A 17,779-nucleotide genomic window follows, 5' to 3' on the forward strand; every position below is an offset into this window, starting at 1 on the left:
ATCTGTCATTTAGAGCACAGTTTAGTCTGTGGCAAAACCAAGCAAAAAAGTCTAAGTTCCAAACAAAACAAAACAAACAAAAAAAACCCCAGTCTCCTCAATTCTAAAGGAATATGAAAAGAACAATGACCTGTAATAAATTGCTTATAAAAAAAATAAAAACTTATAAAATTTTCCATGCTGCATCTTTTAAAAAAAATAAAAGCAGAAGGCAGTGCATTTAAAGAAACAGTACAAAGAAAGTATCTGCAAAGCTGCATTAAACATTTCCCAGCTATGGAAAACTCAAATACCCAATCTGGTTTCTATGAAACTTAAAAAGATCAAACAATTAGAAAGAAGCTAGGCTTGAAGGAGAAATGCTAGGGATTTCAGTAAACATCTGGTTACCATTTTCAATTGAAAGAAGTAACCCACTTAAGGAAGTAGTTTAGTTTCTTTGGAGTAAAAATGAGACAGTGGCTTTTTGTTCCCTTTTGCACAGTGGAGGGTAAAGGAAACATCAGACTGGAGAGGTCACTCACAACTCAACTTTTGTAAATAAGAAAGTTTTTTTTTCAAAAACTAAAGTAAATTGAACTCAGGTCCCTGTAGTATAAACAACTCAACCGAGTTAAGGTTAAATAAACATTCCTTGAGCTCTCCTGTGTCAATTAAAGAACAAATTCTGTTTGGTTGTAAATACATCAGTAATTCTATGAGCAATGAGGAAAATAACAATAAATGCAAACACACAATTACCATGTGTCATAACACAAAAAAAAATAGAACGGTGCAGCCCTATATGTTTCTCTGATTCAATTCCTTTTCTTTTCTGGCTTGATTAACTGAAGGCACAGAAGCACTTCTGATACCGTCCAAAACCTATTACTTGCCTAATAGAAAACGTATGTCCAGTGTGTTCGAGGAGAAATACCGACAAGGCAAAACACACTGTGCCTTTTAAATGTGGCCTTTACTCTTTTGTGTTCCTGCTAAACAGTCGTAGTGCATATTAAACTCAGGAAGGCAGCAGGAGTGCTGGTGTGGGGCTGGAGGGGAAGAGGAATGAGGTGTTCATTAGGCTCTGAAATTTTAACTGACGAGAAGAAGCATCTGTTACGAACGTGCACTGCTAACCAGGAGGGACCGTCTCCAATTTTGCCTCCAGATACACGTTTCTCCACTCCTTCTTTGCCTCCCCTTCCTCTCTTCTGCCCAGAGGACAGGAGACTAAAAGCAAAGACTCAAGGAAAGGAATCCTAAAATGATAGAGGTTTAAAATCTTGTCTTGCTTTCTCTCATTCTGTGTTGTATAAATGTTAGCGTGCGTCCCAGAGCCGCAGATTTGAAAAGGGCGTCGATGGTTTACTCATTCTCCTGGCTGATAAAGCAGCCACTCAGCAGTGTCCCTGCTTTGCTCCCATTCCAACAAAACTTCCTACTCTTTGAAATGGGCTGTTCCACTGCTGGATGAGTCTGATTGATACAACGTTCATCCTTCAGCGGGTCCTATGCCTTCTAGGGTTACCACAAATAAATCTTGTACTCAAGTGACCCGTTAAACAGCGGGAATACAAAAATACTGGCCCAACTACTTGCAGGGCCTCCCTGAAACGGTCTTTTCCATAGGAACAATCTATTTTCCCGTTCCTGCTACGGTTCTGGTTTCTGCTGCAACTGTAGAAATATGCCCTATTCAAGTATACATAAATAATTCCGACCCAACGATAAAATATGGTCTGCGTCAGAGTCTCTTGAACTACATATTACTTAGACTCTACACTGGGAGCAAGTTTAAAACTTTTGGAAAACATTTATTTTCTCTTAGGCCACTATTCGTTCTACGAACTAAGACAATGATTTACTAAATAGTACCTCGATGCTATGAAAGAGAAAAATTTGATGGTGCCTCTTTCTTTTTCTTTAGAGAAGTACATGTTATAAAAATCCTGAGTCATATGATATGTTTTTCCAAAGCAAGGGGCTGGAAGAGCATGAAAGTGAATATTTTACACTATGCTAAGAAAAGAACCAGAAGGCGAAAGGCAGAGGACACAAACAGGACCTAAATGACATGATGGGGGTTTTGACCTTTAATGTTGTCTACATTCACGAGCTGAAAAAGCTATATGCTTACTTTTCCGTGTCCTTTACTGGAGAGAATCTTTAGGTAACACTGTGCGTTCTATTGTTTTACAGAATATTAAACCTTCAATGAATCAATCATCACCTCTAAGCAGATAACCTACAAATCTACATCTCCTGCCCTGACCTCCAGTCTCTGCTAAATACATCCATATGAAAACCTCAAGGCACCCGAGTCTGAGTACGTTCAGAGCTAAACTCATCCGCCCTCCCTACAAAACCAATAAGCTGAGGAACACCGCTAAACATGGCAGAGGAGTCTTGAAAGCCAAAGAGGGGAACAAATGGACACAAGCATTGAAAACCTCAACAGTACAGAACTGTTTTATGTATAAAGTATTAGCTCTATCTACTACTGAATTTGTGGTTGCATTATTTTTGTTATAAGAGATTTGAGCATGAAAGGAATACCAGTGTTCCTATAAAGTTACATAAAAATGAAAGGTTGATGAATTAAATTTTAATGTGAAAGTCTGAGGTAGTTCACTATTTAAGGGGCTCAGCTGTTGGTGTACTATTTTATCCTCGTTTATTCATGTATTCAATAAATATTTATTGCGTGCCCCTATGTGGAGGGCTTCATTTTTTGTGATGAGCTGAGCGGACAGGGCTCCTGACCTCAACGAGTTTACAGATTTTTTAGAAGTGAAGTTGTTTTTTCCTAATGGAATGATCCAAGAGACTGTGTGTTGGAATTTCAGGAGGGTTTACAACCCAGATCTGTCAATGAAAACATGTTAAATTGGGAGGGAGACTTGGAAAGGATAGGACCTGATAGGGAGACCTATCAAGTTCATTTAATGCAAAATATCCAGTAGCAGCACCCTTCTGCTACTGATAGAACCCACTTTAAACGTACCTCTCCACAAAGGAATATTCACAATCTCCTTTCTGTATCTAGTTCCTGACAGCAGTAGCAATATTACCTCCCATATTTAGAGTGCCTACCACGTTCCATTCTCAGAACTATCTCAAAACAATCCACTACGGAAGAGAAAACTAGGGCTTTGAGAGGCTAAATTGCCCAAGGTAGTGTAACCATTAAAGGTAACACCAGGGAGTCCAACCCAGGTTCAGTCTTAACTCCACAGCTTATTCCCTTTAATTACCACAGTCTACTAGCTCCCCAAGAAAGCAATTATTGTGGTTAAGCTCTTCTTACGTAATTTAAATCTCAACTTCCTTATGGCTTCTTTTTTTTTTTTCTTCTTTTTTTTTCTTTTTTTTTTTTAATGAGGATCTTGAATCAGATGCGTATGTTTTTTTTTTTTTTGATTGATTGATTGATTGATTGATTTTGGCTGTGTTGGGTCTTCGTTTCTGTGCGAGGGCTTTCTCCAGTTGTGGCAAGCGGGGGCCACTCTTCATCGCGATGCGCGGGCCTCTCACCGCCGCGGCCTCTCTCGCCGCGGAGCACAGGCTCCAGACGCGCAGGCTCAGCAGTTGTGGCTCACGGGCCCAGCCGCTCCGCGGCATGTGGGATCTTCCCAGGCCAGGGCTCGAACCCGTGTCCCCTGCACTAGCAGGCAGACTCTCAACCACTGCGCCACCAGGGAAGCCCCTTATGGCTTCTTTTTGAATACATATAAACTAAAGAAAAATTTGAAATACATTTTCCATTACAAAAGTTAAGATTGGTCTATAAGAGATGTTTCTTTTCCATATAAACTGCAGAAACAGCTTCTGGCAAGTAGCCATTATAAATAAACCTTCAAAATTAGACTAGATTTCAAATGATACATGGATGTGTTGGACATTTTTAAGAGTGCAGGTGAATGTAAATAAAACTATGGGAGGAGAGAAACTATGAAATTATAAACAGGGAAGGAAATAGGCTTTTTCTTCTTGAATATATTTTCCACAACATTAAGTAGTGATCTGTATCTCTCGCTCTGTTGACTATATCTTTTAATAGTGCATCCCAAGAACACAGTTGGGTAAATGGCAGTGTCCTTCTTAGTGGGGGGAAAGCTGTAGCAATATTATTTAAAATACGATCTCCAAACACAATATATCAAATGTAATATCAATACAAATATCGATAAATACTATTTATCACAGTATTAACCCTAGCCCTTCCTAGAAAGGCTTTCACTATGCCATGCTGTCACGTTACACTCTCAGCTCGCATTGGAAGGTTGCTGTGTGAACCAAGACATGACATCCACTTCGCCTGCAATACAAATGTTGCTCTGACCCTTGACCCGTTACATAATGTCATCAACTTAATAATCCCTTTGAAAAAGTTGTTTTAAATGTACTACTTGGGCACGTCGGAGATCAGCGGAAGGAACTATAGAATTCCCTCCTTCCTGAGAGCAAAACCTCTATTCTTTCCCTTGTTGCTCTGGGTACTTGGCAGCTCAAACCAAAATTAAGCCGAAATTATGGTAGCTAAGAGGAATATCCAGTTTGAGCCCTAATTTTATATTTCCATTTTAGTAATCATATTATTATATGTTTGACTATAAACCATCAAATCCTTTTTGAATGAGGTTTGATGTAAGTTAAAAACCTAACCTACCTCAGTCCTAGAGTTTAACCATCAGCTTGGTCTGAAATCAGATGACATAGAATTAGTCTAGATCCATGGGTCAGCAAACGTTTTCTGTAAAGGGCCCAATAATAAATATTTTAGGCCTTAAGAGCCATACAGTCTCTGTTGCAACTACTCAACTCTGCTGTTGTAGAACAAAAAAGGCCAAAGACAGTACAAAAACAAATGCGTGGCTGTGTTCCAATCAAACTTCGTTTACAGAAACAAGCGTTGGGTCAGATTTGGCCAGTGGGCCATGGTTTGCCAACCCCTGGCAAGAAAATTTCTATGGTCTTTCACTTTCTGTATTTCTTCAAAAACCATTCCATGTAAAACCCCCAAGTTACAAAAACAAGAGCAATTTGAAACCATAAGAGTAACTCCAATTCTGTAGCTTTGATAGCAGTTGGCATTTGTTTTTCACGTTGACTATATAATACACTTAATTTAAAAGTGCAGGATGCACTCAGGAATGGACAGAAAATTGCTAAATATGCTCTACTCTTCAAGTATACATAAATAATTCTGATCTCGTGATAAAGTCCATTGAATCAGAGTCTCCTGAGTCACACCCTTCTTGGATGTTGCCATGGGAATAGGTTAAGAACTTTTTTGGAAAACACCTACTCTTTTAGGCCACTATACTATTCCACATACTAAAGCACTGATTTACTAAATACTATCTAGATACTAGGAAAGGGAATAATTGGTTGGTCCTTCCAATCTTTTCCTTTAGAGAATTATATGTTCTTACAAATGCAGGGACATAAGATATATTTTTCCAAAGCAGGGTATTGAAGGACCATAAATGTATATGTTTTACATTCTGCTAAGTTTTGTAGGCATAAATCTGTAAAGACAATTGTCCTCTTACTGTTCTCAAAATCAGCTTAAAGTCGAAATGCTGATAAATAACTATACCAATAAATCTTAAGTAGTTCAATGGCATTGTAGCAAGCAGACTTTTGTATCGTTTTATTCCCAAAATTAACTTTAAACATTGCTATTCTTTGAACCAATAGTATATCCCTTAGGACAATGCTCCCCAAACTAGGTTACATGTCAGAATTACCTGTGTCTGTTTCTAACATATAAATTTCTGGGTCCCACTCCCAGACTACTGAATGAGAAAAATATCGGTGGGGCTTTACTTGGTTTCTTCCCAGAACTCTGATGCGTGTGGACAAAGTGATTGAATTCTCACCACATACTCTTGTGAAGTAAAAATTCATTACTGCCTTTAACAGATAAGAGAGCTAGAACTCAGAGCACTTAACTTGCTTAACGTCAAGTATACACAGCCTCATAGTCGTTCCGGTTAGAGCCACCAATTTCTGTTATATCATAGAATGGAATTAACCGGGGAAAAAACATAATGTCCATATTCGAATTTACAACCCAAGACTGGTTACTTTTCCTTTCAATAAATGTTTACTAAATTAGTGGGAAAATTAAATACAATATGAAGCCCAAATGTAACTCTGCAAGAACAGATTATACTTAATTGTAGGACGTTGCCTGCCTGAACTAGCACCCTTTAATTTTTTCTAATTTTTATCCATTTCTGGCCTTAAATGGTTAAAAAAAATAGTGGCTGGAAAAAGGCCACCTGTGCTTCAAAGGATGGCACAAAAAAGAGATCAGCAGAAATGGTGGGGGTCAAGTCAAAAGAGGATTGGAAAGCAGGTGGAATAAATGAGTAGAATAGGGAAAATGCATTTTATATTTATTTTCCTAGGACTAAAAATGTACTTTATAAATATGTCAGATCTGCACCTGAGTACTTTTGTACTTAGTGGGAGTGCCTATTTTGTTTTTAATGTAATATTTTCGAATTTCAGGTTAGCAAATAGCAATGGTGAAAAGAAAGATAGGTGGGGTAGGTCTCCAGATCATTCTGAATTGCTTCCACTTTCCCCAAGCTGTTCAACATGGGGAGATGAAGTTTAAATGTGCCGATATAGCATCCCACTATCTGCTGCTGTACACATAGTAAAGTAAGCATGGGGTGGATATGTGGAACTAAAGAAAAAAAATTTTTGCAAGAATCAAATCTCTAGAAAACATTTTTGATAGTTAAGTGCTTCAATTCAAACATAACTTGTAGATTAAATGTGTGGCCACGGAAAATAAGCTGCAATTTAAAAAGTGGCTTTTTTTTTCTGTAGGTTAGATAATCAGGGACATGTTAGATGATGGTCATAGAACTTTTTTTATCTCAGGTATTCAATGCACATGCTCTCACAGTGAAAACTACAAAATCCAATGAAGAACCAAAAATCAATTTCCCATACTTGTGAAATTGCTACGCTTTCTTGAGGCTGATCCAGGAAAAATATCTTACTATACAAAGTAAAAGAATACCCAGAAAGAGGCATGGATATTTTCAAAGCTGAGGAAATGTGCGGAAAGGGAGCCAAATCAGTATTTACACTGACAAACTCTGGTGACACCATCTAGTTATCTTGTGCTACGGGCCCAGCAGCTCCCTTTGCTGCCAGATTCTATTGCCTTCAGGCTCTCTTCGCACTTTCTTGGTATTTGCAAGCTGCAAAGTCATCCTCCTTTTTCTTGTAAAACTGACTCGAGGACATCAAGGGAGAGAAGAGCCATATTCCTTGTTTTGCAACTGGAGAAAACTGAAAATTGGAATTGAAGTTGAAATGCACAGATAATCCAAGCTGTGCCTATACACAGTCAGTAGCAGCACCAAGGAGACAGAAGAACGTGGGAATTTCAGACAATAGTGTTGTGTTATCAGGGCGGATGCTTTGCAGGATTCCAGGAGCACAGCTCATGTGGAACAAAGGCGGTGGTTATACAGTCAAGCACCTGGTTCAGCGATGGGCTAAAATAATTTACGGGATGAGAGGAAGACTAAATGTTTTACGTCTTTCCTTAATACCAACAGCAGCTATTCTGATCAATGGTTTTCTGACAATATCATTTATGGATGTTCCAGAACTTTAGATTGGTCCTTCTTAATAGAACCAACCCCAGTGAGGTTGGTAAACTTGGTTTCCAGCTGCTTTGATATTCCAGAGCATTCAACTTCCCTTTTGTTTTTCTTATTTGTTTCCAAAAGCTCTAGGGACCAGCAAATGGCATTCCTGAAGACCTGTGCTAATGACCTCTGTACATTTTTAAGAACTTTCTTTTCATCAAAGTGGATCTCTTGGGGCTTTCTTCCCTGGGAGTTTTGTTAGCTAAGCAGCTTATAACTTTACCGCCAACATGGTAAAAGGTAGTGAAGGGTAATCATGGCTAAATGTCCCCCAGCCTCTTTCACTGACCAGCATAAACCAGCACTTGAAAGAGCAAGGGGAGACCTAACAGAAGAGCAAGTGCTACAAGGATGTCAAGATGGCTGAAAGTGAAATGACAAATGAAAATTATTGTGGCACCGGGATCTGATTTTTTCTCCCAAAGGAAACCATCATGGAGATCAGCAGTGGATTCAAATTGCATTTCCTCCCCTCCCTTTTGATAAAAAGAAAAACAGATACACTGTGTTGTCGTAAAGAGAAAAATCTGACTGGCTCATGGAGAATGAGTGCTATACATCCTGGTAGCTCTAATAATGATAGATTAGTGCAGGATAAGGGGCCAAAGAGGAAGTGGGCAACACGGAGGTGAAGAGGACGAGCACAGAAGTGAGAGTTGGAACACAGGGGTTCAAATCCTGCCCTTCCAGCACTCCAGGTTTAAGATACAAGGTGAGTCACTGCACCTCTCCAAGCCTCAGTTTCCTCTTCTGGAATTGGGGAAGGAATGAATATTTCTTTTTTTTTTTTTAATAAGTGCCTTGCCTTTTTTTTAATACATTATTTAATTTTTATTTATTTATTTATTTATTTTTGGCTGTGTTGGCTCTTCATTTCTGTGCAAGGGCTTTCTCTAGTTGTGGCAAGTGGGGGCCACTCTTCATCGCGGTGCGCGGGCCTCTCACTATCTCGGCCTCTCTTGTTGCAGAGCACAGGCTCCAGACGCGCAGGCTCAGTAATTGTGGCTCACGGGCCTAGTTGCTCCGCGGCACATGGGATCTTCCCAGACCAGGGCTCGAACCCATTTCTCCTGCATTGGCAGGCAGATTCTCAACCACTGCGCCACCAAGGAAGCCCAAGGAATGAATATTTCTTCATCTTAGGGCACTCAGGGGCCTTCAGTGAGGATTAAATGAGGCCACGAATACAGAATACAACATGTCACATGGTTAGTTACTCAAGAAATGTCAGCTGTTACTGTTATTGCCCTTTTTGACCCTCATCACCTACTCAACTTTTTTTTCAAATAACTTGTTTAAAAACTTGTCTCTTATTTTTCACTTCAAATGACAGAAATAAAAAGTACTTGACTAGTAATGGCGTGTGAGATAAATATCTATACTTCTTTTGCATTTAGAACCAACCTGTGAATCACATTTAAGCTGGCTTCTCGAAACAATTTCCAGCACATTCTACTTGCAGTCAGATGGAGTGGCAATTTTCTTAAAATATGGAGCAGTTTGGTGCTGGGCAGAACATGTATTTGGGCTCATAAACATAAACATGTTTTACGTAGCATTTAAAGATGAACTATGCAGCTCCAAAATGCTACAAAAATATAAACAAAATAATTTCAGGAATAAAGAAATGTAGCTAAAAGAAAATGGAGAGGAAGCAGAAAAGGAGCCAAGTTTCTATGATGCAAGAAAGCTGATCATGGGTAAAACTTGGTTCTTGTGAATTTTTTTAGAGGAAGATAGTAGCACATTTCAGGAAATATTTAATATTAGAAGGCAAGCAACTTCGGTAATTACTCCAGACTCTGACCTTTTTCTAGTAGCCCCAGCCCAGGGTCGGCACCGAGCCTTTCTTCAGTGATGACAACCGCATAGTGATGCTGAGTGAGAATGCGCTGGTGGAGCTGAAGCTCCCTTTTGCTGGAGGAAGGAGGCCTGTACAGAACGGCCTTTCTGCCATGGCTGCCGAAGTGGGTCTCAACTGACTCTTCGATCTACAGAAAGAAAGAAGGCATAAAAATTCAAGGAGAAAAAGGAGCACGTTTCCCTTGAAGGAGATCATTAATGCAAATCGGGGGCCGTTCAGAAAGTTGTCTTTTAAGTTTTCCTCTGGAAATGAATGACAGATCCTCTGAAAGGCTGACCAGGACAAAGGCAACCTCATCTGCGAGAACTGAAGGTGAACTGTATTTTTCTCATTATTCCAGAAGGATGAAAATTTCAGGCCATTAAAATATAGAGTTCCTGGAGGAATACCGTGGCATGGAAATGCCAAGCTCAACTCTGGCTGAAAAATAGAAATTAATAGCAACGCTTTTCATCTGCATTGTGCTTTTCTGTAGTAGTTCCAACTGCCTTATCTTTTAACAGTTCTTTTAGGTAAACACATTAGAGGAAATAGACTCAGGGAGGATGGATTTTGCACCGGAAGGACAGGGGAGTACAGCTGAGAAGCAATCCCAGAGCTCTCTGGAGATGCACAACGCTGCTGCTTCTCTCCATCAGGACGCAGCAAAATTTGAATGCATCTCCGTGAGGCAGGATGGAACTTCATGTGAGAAGGGGCGGGTATCACTTAAGTATCATAATTTTAGGTTCTTCCTTCAGTGGTTTATTGCTCCTCCAAAGACATATTCTTTCTCACGCTGATGTTTGAAATACTGTTAACAAGAGGGAAGTTTGGGGACTTCCCTGGTGGCACAGTGATTAAGAATCTGCCTGCCAGTGCAGGGGACACAGGTTCGAGCCCTGGTCTGGGAAGATCCCACATGCCGCGGAGCAACTAAGCCCACAAGCCACAACTACTAAGCCCGCGCGCCTAGAGCCCGTGCTCCACAACAAGAGAAGCCACCGCAGTGAGAAGCACGCGCACCACAACGAAGAGTGGCCATCACTCCCCGCAACTAGAGAAAGCCCGCGTGCAGCAACAAAGACCCAACGCAGCCAAAAATAAATAAATAAATTTATAAAAAAAAAAAAAGAGAGAAGTTTTGAATTGGCAAGTAGAAAGAATACTGACATTGAAATTCATTATACGATTTAATGGCAGATACTATGTGTTTTCCTGAAAATTTGTGAGTAAACCTCAATAAAGTAGACATGTTTTACTACTGGAAGGAGTGATGAAAGTGGATGGGGGTTAGAGAAAAAAAAAAAAATGGGAGAGGCCAAAGAAGAGGAGACAAAGGGGTTGGAGAAGGCAGATGAGGGGGAAGAGGTAAAAATGAAATTGGGAAACCACATTACTTTTAGTGGCAGCTCTGAATCAAATTGTCCATTTCATGGATCTAAGACACATTTTGTACCCTGTCTTTTCACTCCTTAAATTTCTTCATTATTTCCCATTACTGACTGAATCAATTCCACATCTTTATCAAGGAATGTAGGCCATTTGAACTTAGACCCCATCTTCCTTCTCTGGTCATGTTGTACTCTTAGTCATTTCCATTCCTGATCCCATCCAGCTCCTTCATACAGACTCCACTGTGCCTTCAACCCACAATTCCTTCCTCTCTCTCCATTCTTCTGTTTAGCAAACTCCAAATCAAACAGTACCTCTTTGGAAAATTTTCATTGAAATACGTCCTTCCACCAGCACTTAATGAAATTGTGTCTCTCCCTGATGTGAGTTCCCTAACAGGCAGCCTGCATTGTCCCTGTGTCTCTAGTACACATCATACATACTTAATAAATGAAGATATCTAGTAAATTAATGGACCGCAATGCTCTATCAAGATCTGATCTTTGAATATACATATGGAAAGAAGAAACAACTTTAGCTTGTAAACCCTTTGAGGGCAGGAACCATATCCTATTTTCATTGCATACAAATGATGGCTATCTGAAAATTAATAGACAAAGCATGGTGTAGTGCAGAAGGACACAAACTCTGCAGCCAGGCTGCCGGCTTCGAATCCCCTGGTTCCACCAGCACTAATCATGTGACCTTGGACAGTACCTTCTTCCTAAGTCTGCTGTGAGGATTAAGGACTTAATATGTGTAAAGTGCTTAGAACTGTGCCTGGCATAAAGGAAGTCCTATATATGTGTTTTTAAAATAATCATATGTCAAAAAGAGCAAAGAGTCAGGAACACTGTTTCTGTACCTGAGCTTTGCCTGACACATGCTAACATAGGCTCTTAATACATGTGTGATGAATACAAAGGAAAGAAAGAGAACACCAGCTATCACACCTTCTGTGCATGGTACTTTGGGAAAACATGATCAGATATTTTCCCTTGTTAAAGGATATTGCGTTTTATTGATAATGAAACTATTTAAACTTAAGAATTTAACTGCAAACTGGGACATAACTCCCCAGCAAATGTTGTAATTGTTCGTAGTGATAAACAATTAAGAAGGAGTATTTGAAACCAACTACTGGACTCAGGAGTTAGAGGGAAACAGTAGCCCATAGGAGGCCAAAATAAACAAACATGCGTCTAGGTGAAAGGGGAAGACAGATACTTCCAAATATATCAGTGTCACTCAAGCAAAATACAATGTCCAGAATTCCCTTCTCACATTATTTTCTTTCACAATCACAGGATGCCCCGCTCGATTACAGCTGGCTCGGGTACAGCAGTGATTTCACATGAGGAGAGTGTATTTCCAAACTTTAAGTTCTTATTATTTTGAAAGATATAATCCCTCTTTCCCGCCACCACCCCCCAAACCATGATCAGTTTAAGTAAGAGCAGCAAAGTTCTTGCCGGCATATCTTATAGAGAGCCTATTTTAAATAAAGTGTTAATTACTGGCCATATTTTATCATAACCTTTATAACACACTGAAATTTTAACTCACGTCTCAGACTACAGAGAATAAATAGGAAATGAGTTTGTCTGTCAAATTATGTTGTATTATCCTGTAATACAAACTGCCCCTGCTGTAATATTTATAACACCCTGTATCAGCAGAATGGCCCAATACCAAGGGGCGAGGACGGTTTTAGCTGGTCCAACAACAGGGGCACGCACTGCGTATGTGAAATACAATTATGTCAACCGCACCAGCAAATACGGGATTATCAAATGCCCGGAGCCGCACTTTTGGAAATGAGAGCTCCTGATGACCCCTACAAGTTTGAGGGTATATTTTTAGTGGAAGAATACATTTAACCTGGCTATCACTACAACAACTGAACTTGAGACTTGCGGGTCTGCTGCGGAGAATTTAGAAAAGAATGCGTGTTACTGGATGTTGACACTCTGAACCCCGAGCCACTTCCCTCTCTCCCTTCTTCCTGAGAGATCTGCAGAATAGCCCCTCAGAAATCACTTCGCTGGACTACACGAAAGTTGCTTTATAACCGAGCACATTATTTTTATTGGAAGGACTTCAAAACCTGAAGCCTCTATGCCGCCTTAGGATAGAGTGTTGTAATAAACTAGTTGGAGGGTTAGATGCAGCCATGTAAGGAATCAAACATCTAGATTTGGATTCTGGCTCTGCCACTCGCGTACTTCGTCCACTGGGGAGAGTGATGTAATCTCCCCATATCAGAGTTTTCTCATATGTATAGTTGAAGTAGTGAATCCTACTTCATGAGATCGTATGGTGAAATTAAATCAGTTTTCTATATGAAAGTGTCCAACACAGCAGTGATGTAATCTCCCCACATCAGAGTTTTCTCATATGTATATTTGAAGTAGTGAATCCTACTTCATGAGATTTTATGGTGAAATTAAATCAGTTTTCTATATGAAAGTGTCCAACACAGCATCCCACCAATAAACGATGTTAAATATACACAAGTAAAATTGATTAAAAATCTATATCCCATTGTAACTGCTTTTATATTAGGAATTCTGTAAGTTTTTCAATTAATATAGTTTGGTCTCTGTCATAAAAAGCCTTTCTACAGTAAACTATATGCTTCTATATACCCTGATACATATTTTTCTCTGTCAGGCTTATCATCTTTTAAGGCAAAAATATGATTTCTTTATTGTGTTTATTGTGTTTCCCCACACCATAAAAGAAGGTAAATGAAAGCATATATTTTTGTCTGTTTTGTTCACTTTTTGTTTCCCCAGCCTAAGAATAGTCCTTGGCACATAACCAGCACATAATAAATATTCTTTGAATGAATGAATACAAACATCTTTTTTTTCAATATGTAAAAGTCTTTTTTATAAATACTACCATGGAAGATTGGGATAGAAAGTGGTGAAAATTTGTATTAAGAAATTTGTTTCAAATGTGAAATCGATAGCTAGTGGGAAGCAGCCACATAGCACAGGGAGATCAGCTCGGTGCTTTGTGACCACCTAGAGGGGTGGGATAGGGAGGGTGGGAGGGAGACGCAAGAGGGAGGAGATATGTGGATATATGTATATGTATGGCTGATTCACTTTGTTATAAAGCAGAAACTAACACAACATTGTAGAGCAATTATACTCCAATAAAGATGTTAAAAAAAAAATAAAAATAAAAATAAAGCAATTTGTTTCAGTAGAATAGTGGCAAGAATGACAAAAATAGAGTCAAGTACTTGAGCAAAGTAATGAATTTACAGTAAAAAAAAATTCAATAAAGAGCTATATTATAAAGGCACTATATTTCTCAGTTACTATTAACAAGTCTTTACCAAGACTTACCACAAAAGCAAGAAATACAGCTCTTGAAAATATAGTAGAGATGAGAAATAAAACTTGTATTTTTCCATACGACAGAAAGATTTTTTTCTGGATTTATTAAAGTAGCTACGTATTTATGGCGCTTTTTGATGCTCAAATACAAATCACATAGTAGACCTCGTATGTGTGTCATATACAACTAAAAGTCAAGTTGCCATGCTGTCTAGATTTTTGGCATTTTAGAAATATTATAGAGTCTATCATAGTGAATTACGTTTAAGTTTTCCACTAAGAGAATAGAGAATTTTTTTCCATTGGCAAGATGTACACTTATTTTAGAGAATTCAAGGAATAAAATGGATGGAGTTTTCCAGGATGCATATCCTATACATTTTCTACTTAAACACTATTTATAATTGTAGGACAGTTTAGGAACTGCAGGTTCCCTGGATATGCAAACAGAGCCTCGGAGAATGTTCCCTACTTAAATGAACATTTAGTGACCCTCGCCCTCCATCTCCCAGCTGACTCAGCTGAACCTTGAGCCCATCATGGAACGATCACACATTTCTCAGAACTACTCCATGACAACTGAGCGCCCTCTGAATGTACCCCCAAACTGTACTTTGGGGCTATCCCAACACCCAACACCCAATGTAAGGCAAATTTACCCATCTGTGGCTCTATGTAAGTTCTAAACAAAAGCAATAAAGTTTCAATATTAAAGAGTATCCACAATATAGCTTTGATGAAATGGCAACCATTTAAATAGCTATTGCCAAAACTCATCTTCACCTATTCCTCAATCTAATTTTCCCTTTGACACTCTTCACAATTTATAGTTACAGATTGCTTGTTTACTGTCTGCCCTTCCTACAAGTCTGTATGTTTCATGAGGGCCTAGACTTGTCTGCTTTGGTCATTGTTGTACACACAGCCTACTGCCAGTTTCTAAATAAGAGTGAATGGGAGGATGAATGAGCAAATGAATAAACGCTAAATGCAAACTATGAGTTCATTACTTGTAAATATATGCATGCCCTTTCATTATTTTACTCGCCGTCAGGTAAAAAAACCCACTAGAAAGTCTCAGTGGAGGCTTCGACATCCGCATCTCAAGCCATAAGATATCCACGACCTCTTCATCCCTAATGACTCTCTCCTCCACTTCACTTCAACCACCCACTCCAATGGCCAAATCTTGCTTGATCTTTGTGTTCCCCCAGACAGTCCCATCTCTGAAATTATAAAATGAGATACTGCATTCTCCAATCACATTCATTTATTTCCAGATCTTCTCATTTATTCCTAATATATCAGTTCTTCAACCACTGGTCTTTCCTCCTAATGCCAACTTTCTAGTAGCCTCCTTTCACCTTCCTTCTCCGCATCTCAGATTCCAGGATCCAACACTCTCTACCCAGTACATTAAATTCCCTTGCTCCACTGTACGTGCATCACAGTCATATGGCAAAACCTCAAGCATGGACGCGCTGGAGACACAGCATTAAATAAGACAGGCAAGTCTCTGCCCTCACAGAGCTGACAGCCCATCAAGGAAAGCAGACATAAACATCTAGTTACAATACATGACGACATGCCAGGTAAACCGGGAGAAAGAGGATGCTGTGAAAACTCTGATCTGAGAGAGCCGAGGAAGATCTCCGCAACCCGCCTGACCTGCTCCTGGGCTGGGGTGGCTGAGAGCTGCTGAAGAAAAGGGCTCAGTTGGACAGATCCTGGTTGGCAAAGCCAGTTCAGTCCTCACACTTCCCAGACCATCCAACTATGCTTCCTGGGTCAATTCTCTCTCACATTCTCGAAAGTGACAAACTTTCCCACTCTCCAGCCACCTCCTTATTTCTACAGATAACATCCTCCTCCTGACAGAGGAAAGTAGCCCTCTTAGAAGGAAACGCACTGAGTTACACTACGTCTGTTTGGGCAAACCTATAGCCTATCAGCACAACCAGCATTTCCTCTTTTCTTCTGATTTCCAGAGAAGAAACCTGTCCACTTCTTATCGATGGTCAATCACTCTGCTTATTCTCCAGACTCCAGACTCCCCCTCCCTCCATGCAACAAACCTCCTCCCAAGTTCCACCCTCAAATCCCTGAGAACTTTCTCCTTCTTTTAGCTCCTTCTCCTGTATCCTTACTATCTCCTTCCCTTCCTCTCCCACTGGCTCTTTCTCAACATTTGTTCATTTACATATTTAATATTTTTGAACGTTTTCTATGTGTCAGGCATGGTTCTAGTCTCTGAGAAATACAATAGTGAAGAACCTGGATAAAGTTCTAGCTCTCAATGAGCTTACTTTTTAGTGCGAGGAGCAATAGACAATTAATGGAATCATGAAAGATAAGTTCCTGCAGAGATAAGATATCTGGTCAGGGCAAAGTGTCAAAGATGACCCAGATGGTCATGCTGCTGTTGCTTGCATGTGTTATGAATGTTGTGTATGAAAGACAATGAGAGAAGAAGGATAATTCTTGGACAGAGAGAAAAGATAAGAAGAGGTATTAAAACAGAAGTCCTTGAAGGTCAGCAGCAGAGGTACTTTTTATTGTGAGTGGTAAATACGGTCAGGTAGGCAACAAGAAATAACTGGCAATGAAGATAAAAGTGGAGGTAATGCAACATGACTTATTATCTTGTTAAGTAGCTGGTAGGAAACCAAAACCTAGTTAGCAGTAGAGAATTTAAAAGCCAGGTCATGGAAGCAACCTAAATGCCCATCAACAGACGAATGGATAAAGAAGATGTGATACATATATAAAATGGAATATAACTCAGCCATAAAAAGGAACAAAATTGGGTCATTTGTAGAGACGTGGATGGACCTAGAGACTGTCATACAGAGTGAAGTAAGTCAGAAAGAGGAAAATAAATATCATATATTAATGCATATATGTGGAATCTAGAAAAATGGTACAGATGAACCAGTTTGCAAGGCAGAAATAGAGACACAGATGTAGAGAACAAACATATGGACACCAAGGGGGGAAAGTGGGGGAGTGGGGGGGTGGGGGGATGAACTGGGAGATTGGGATTGACATGTATACATTAATATGTATAAAATAGAAAACTAATAAGAACCTGCTGTACATAAAATAAATAAATAAAATTAACTTAAAAAAATAAATAAAATGAAGCTATAATTGCAACAACAAAAAAAAGTTGGTCACTTTATGCTGGTCTTTCTACCTAGGTACAACTTTGATGAACTTTGATGCCGTTTACAAAAAAACCATAGCAGGGAAGAGGTGGATGAGGAAAACTAGACTTACTAAGATAAAGTGAGGATGTTTTCTTGTTTTCTTGGTTTTCTGGATGGATGGGTACCATGATAGAATTTCAGAAGACCAGACTTCTACTACCTAAATCACAGGATTTCCTAAGAACTATATGTCATGGTTCCCACAATGCAGAAAATAAGTTGTGTTGTTTTTTTGTTTTTTTTTTTAATGGAAGCATTCAGTGACCTGGGTGACCATGCCACAAGAGGGAGACCTGAGATCTGTCTTAAGGA

The 17,779-nt window shown here is 39.4% G+C and overlaps 1 protein-coding gene across 2 annotated transcripts in view; it reads right to left on the reverse strand.

Moving 5' to 3' along the window:
* CPED1 (cadherin like and PC-esterase domain containing 1) overlaps positions 1–17,779 on the reverse strand; it is a 291,359-nt gene that overhangs the window by 251,061 nt on the left and 22,519 nt on the right. For both annotated transcript variants that reach the window (XM_057550402.1, XM_007177252.3), the window contains exon 2: positions 9,475–9,658. In XM_057550402.1, coding sequence (XP_057406385.1) covers positions 9,475–9,658 — 184 coding nt within the window. The remainder of the gene's footprint in view (positions 1–9,474; positions 9,659–17,779) is intronic.

The sequence above is a fragment of the Balaenoptera acutorostrata genome, chromosome 7, assembly GCF_949987535.1.
Source record: "Balaenoptera acutorostrata chromosome 7, mBalAcu1.1, whole genome shotgun sequence".
NCBI lineage: Eukaryota > Metazoa > Chordata > Mammalia > Artiodactyla > Balaenopteridae > Balaenoptera > Balaenoptera acutorostrata.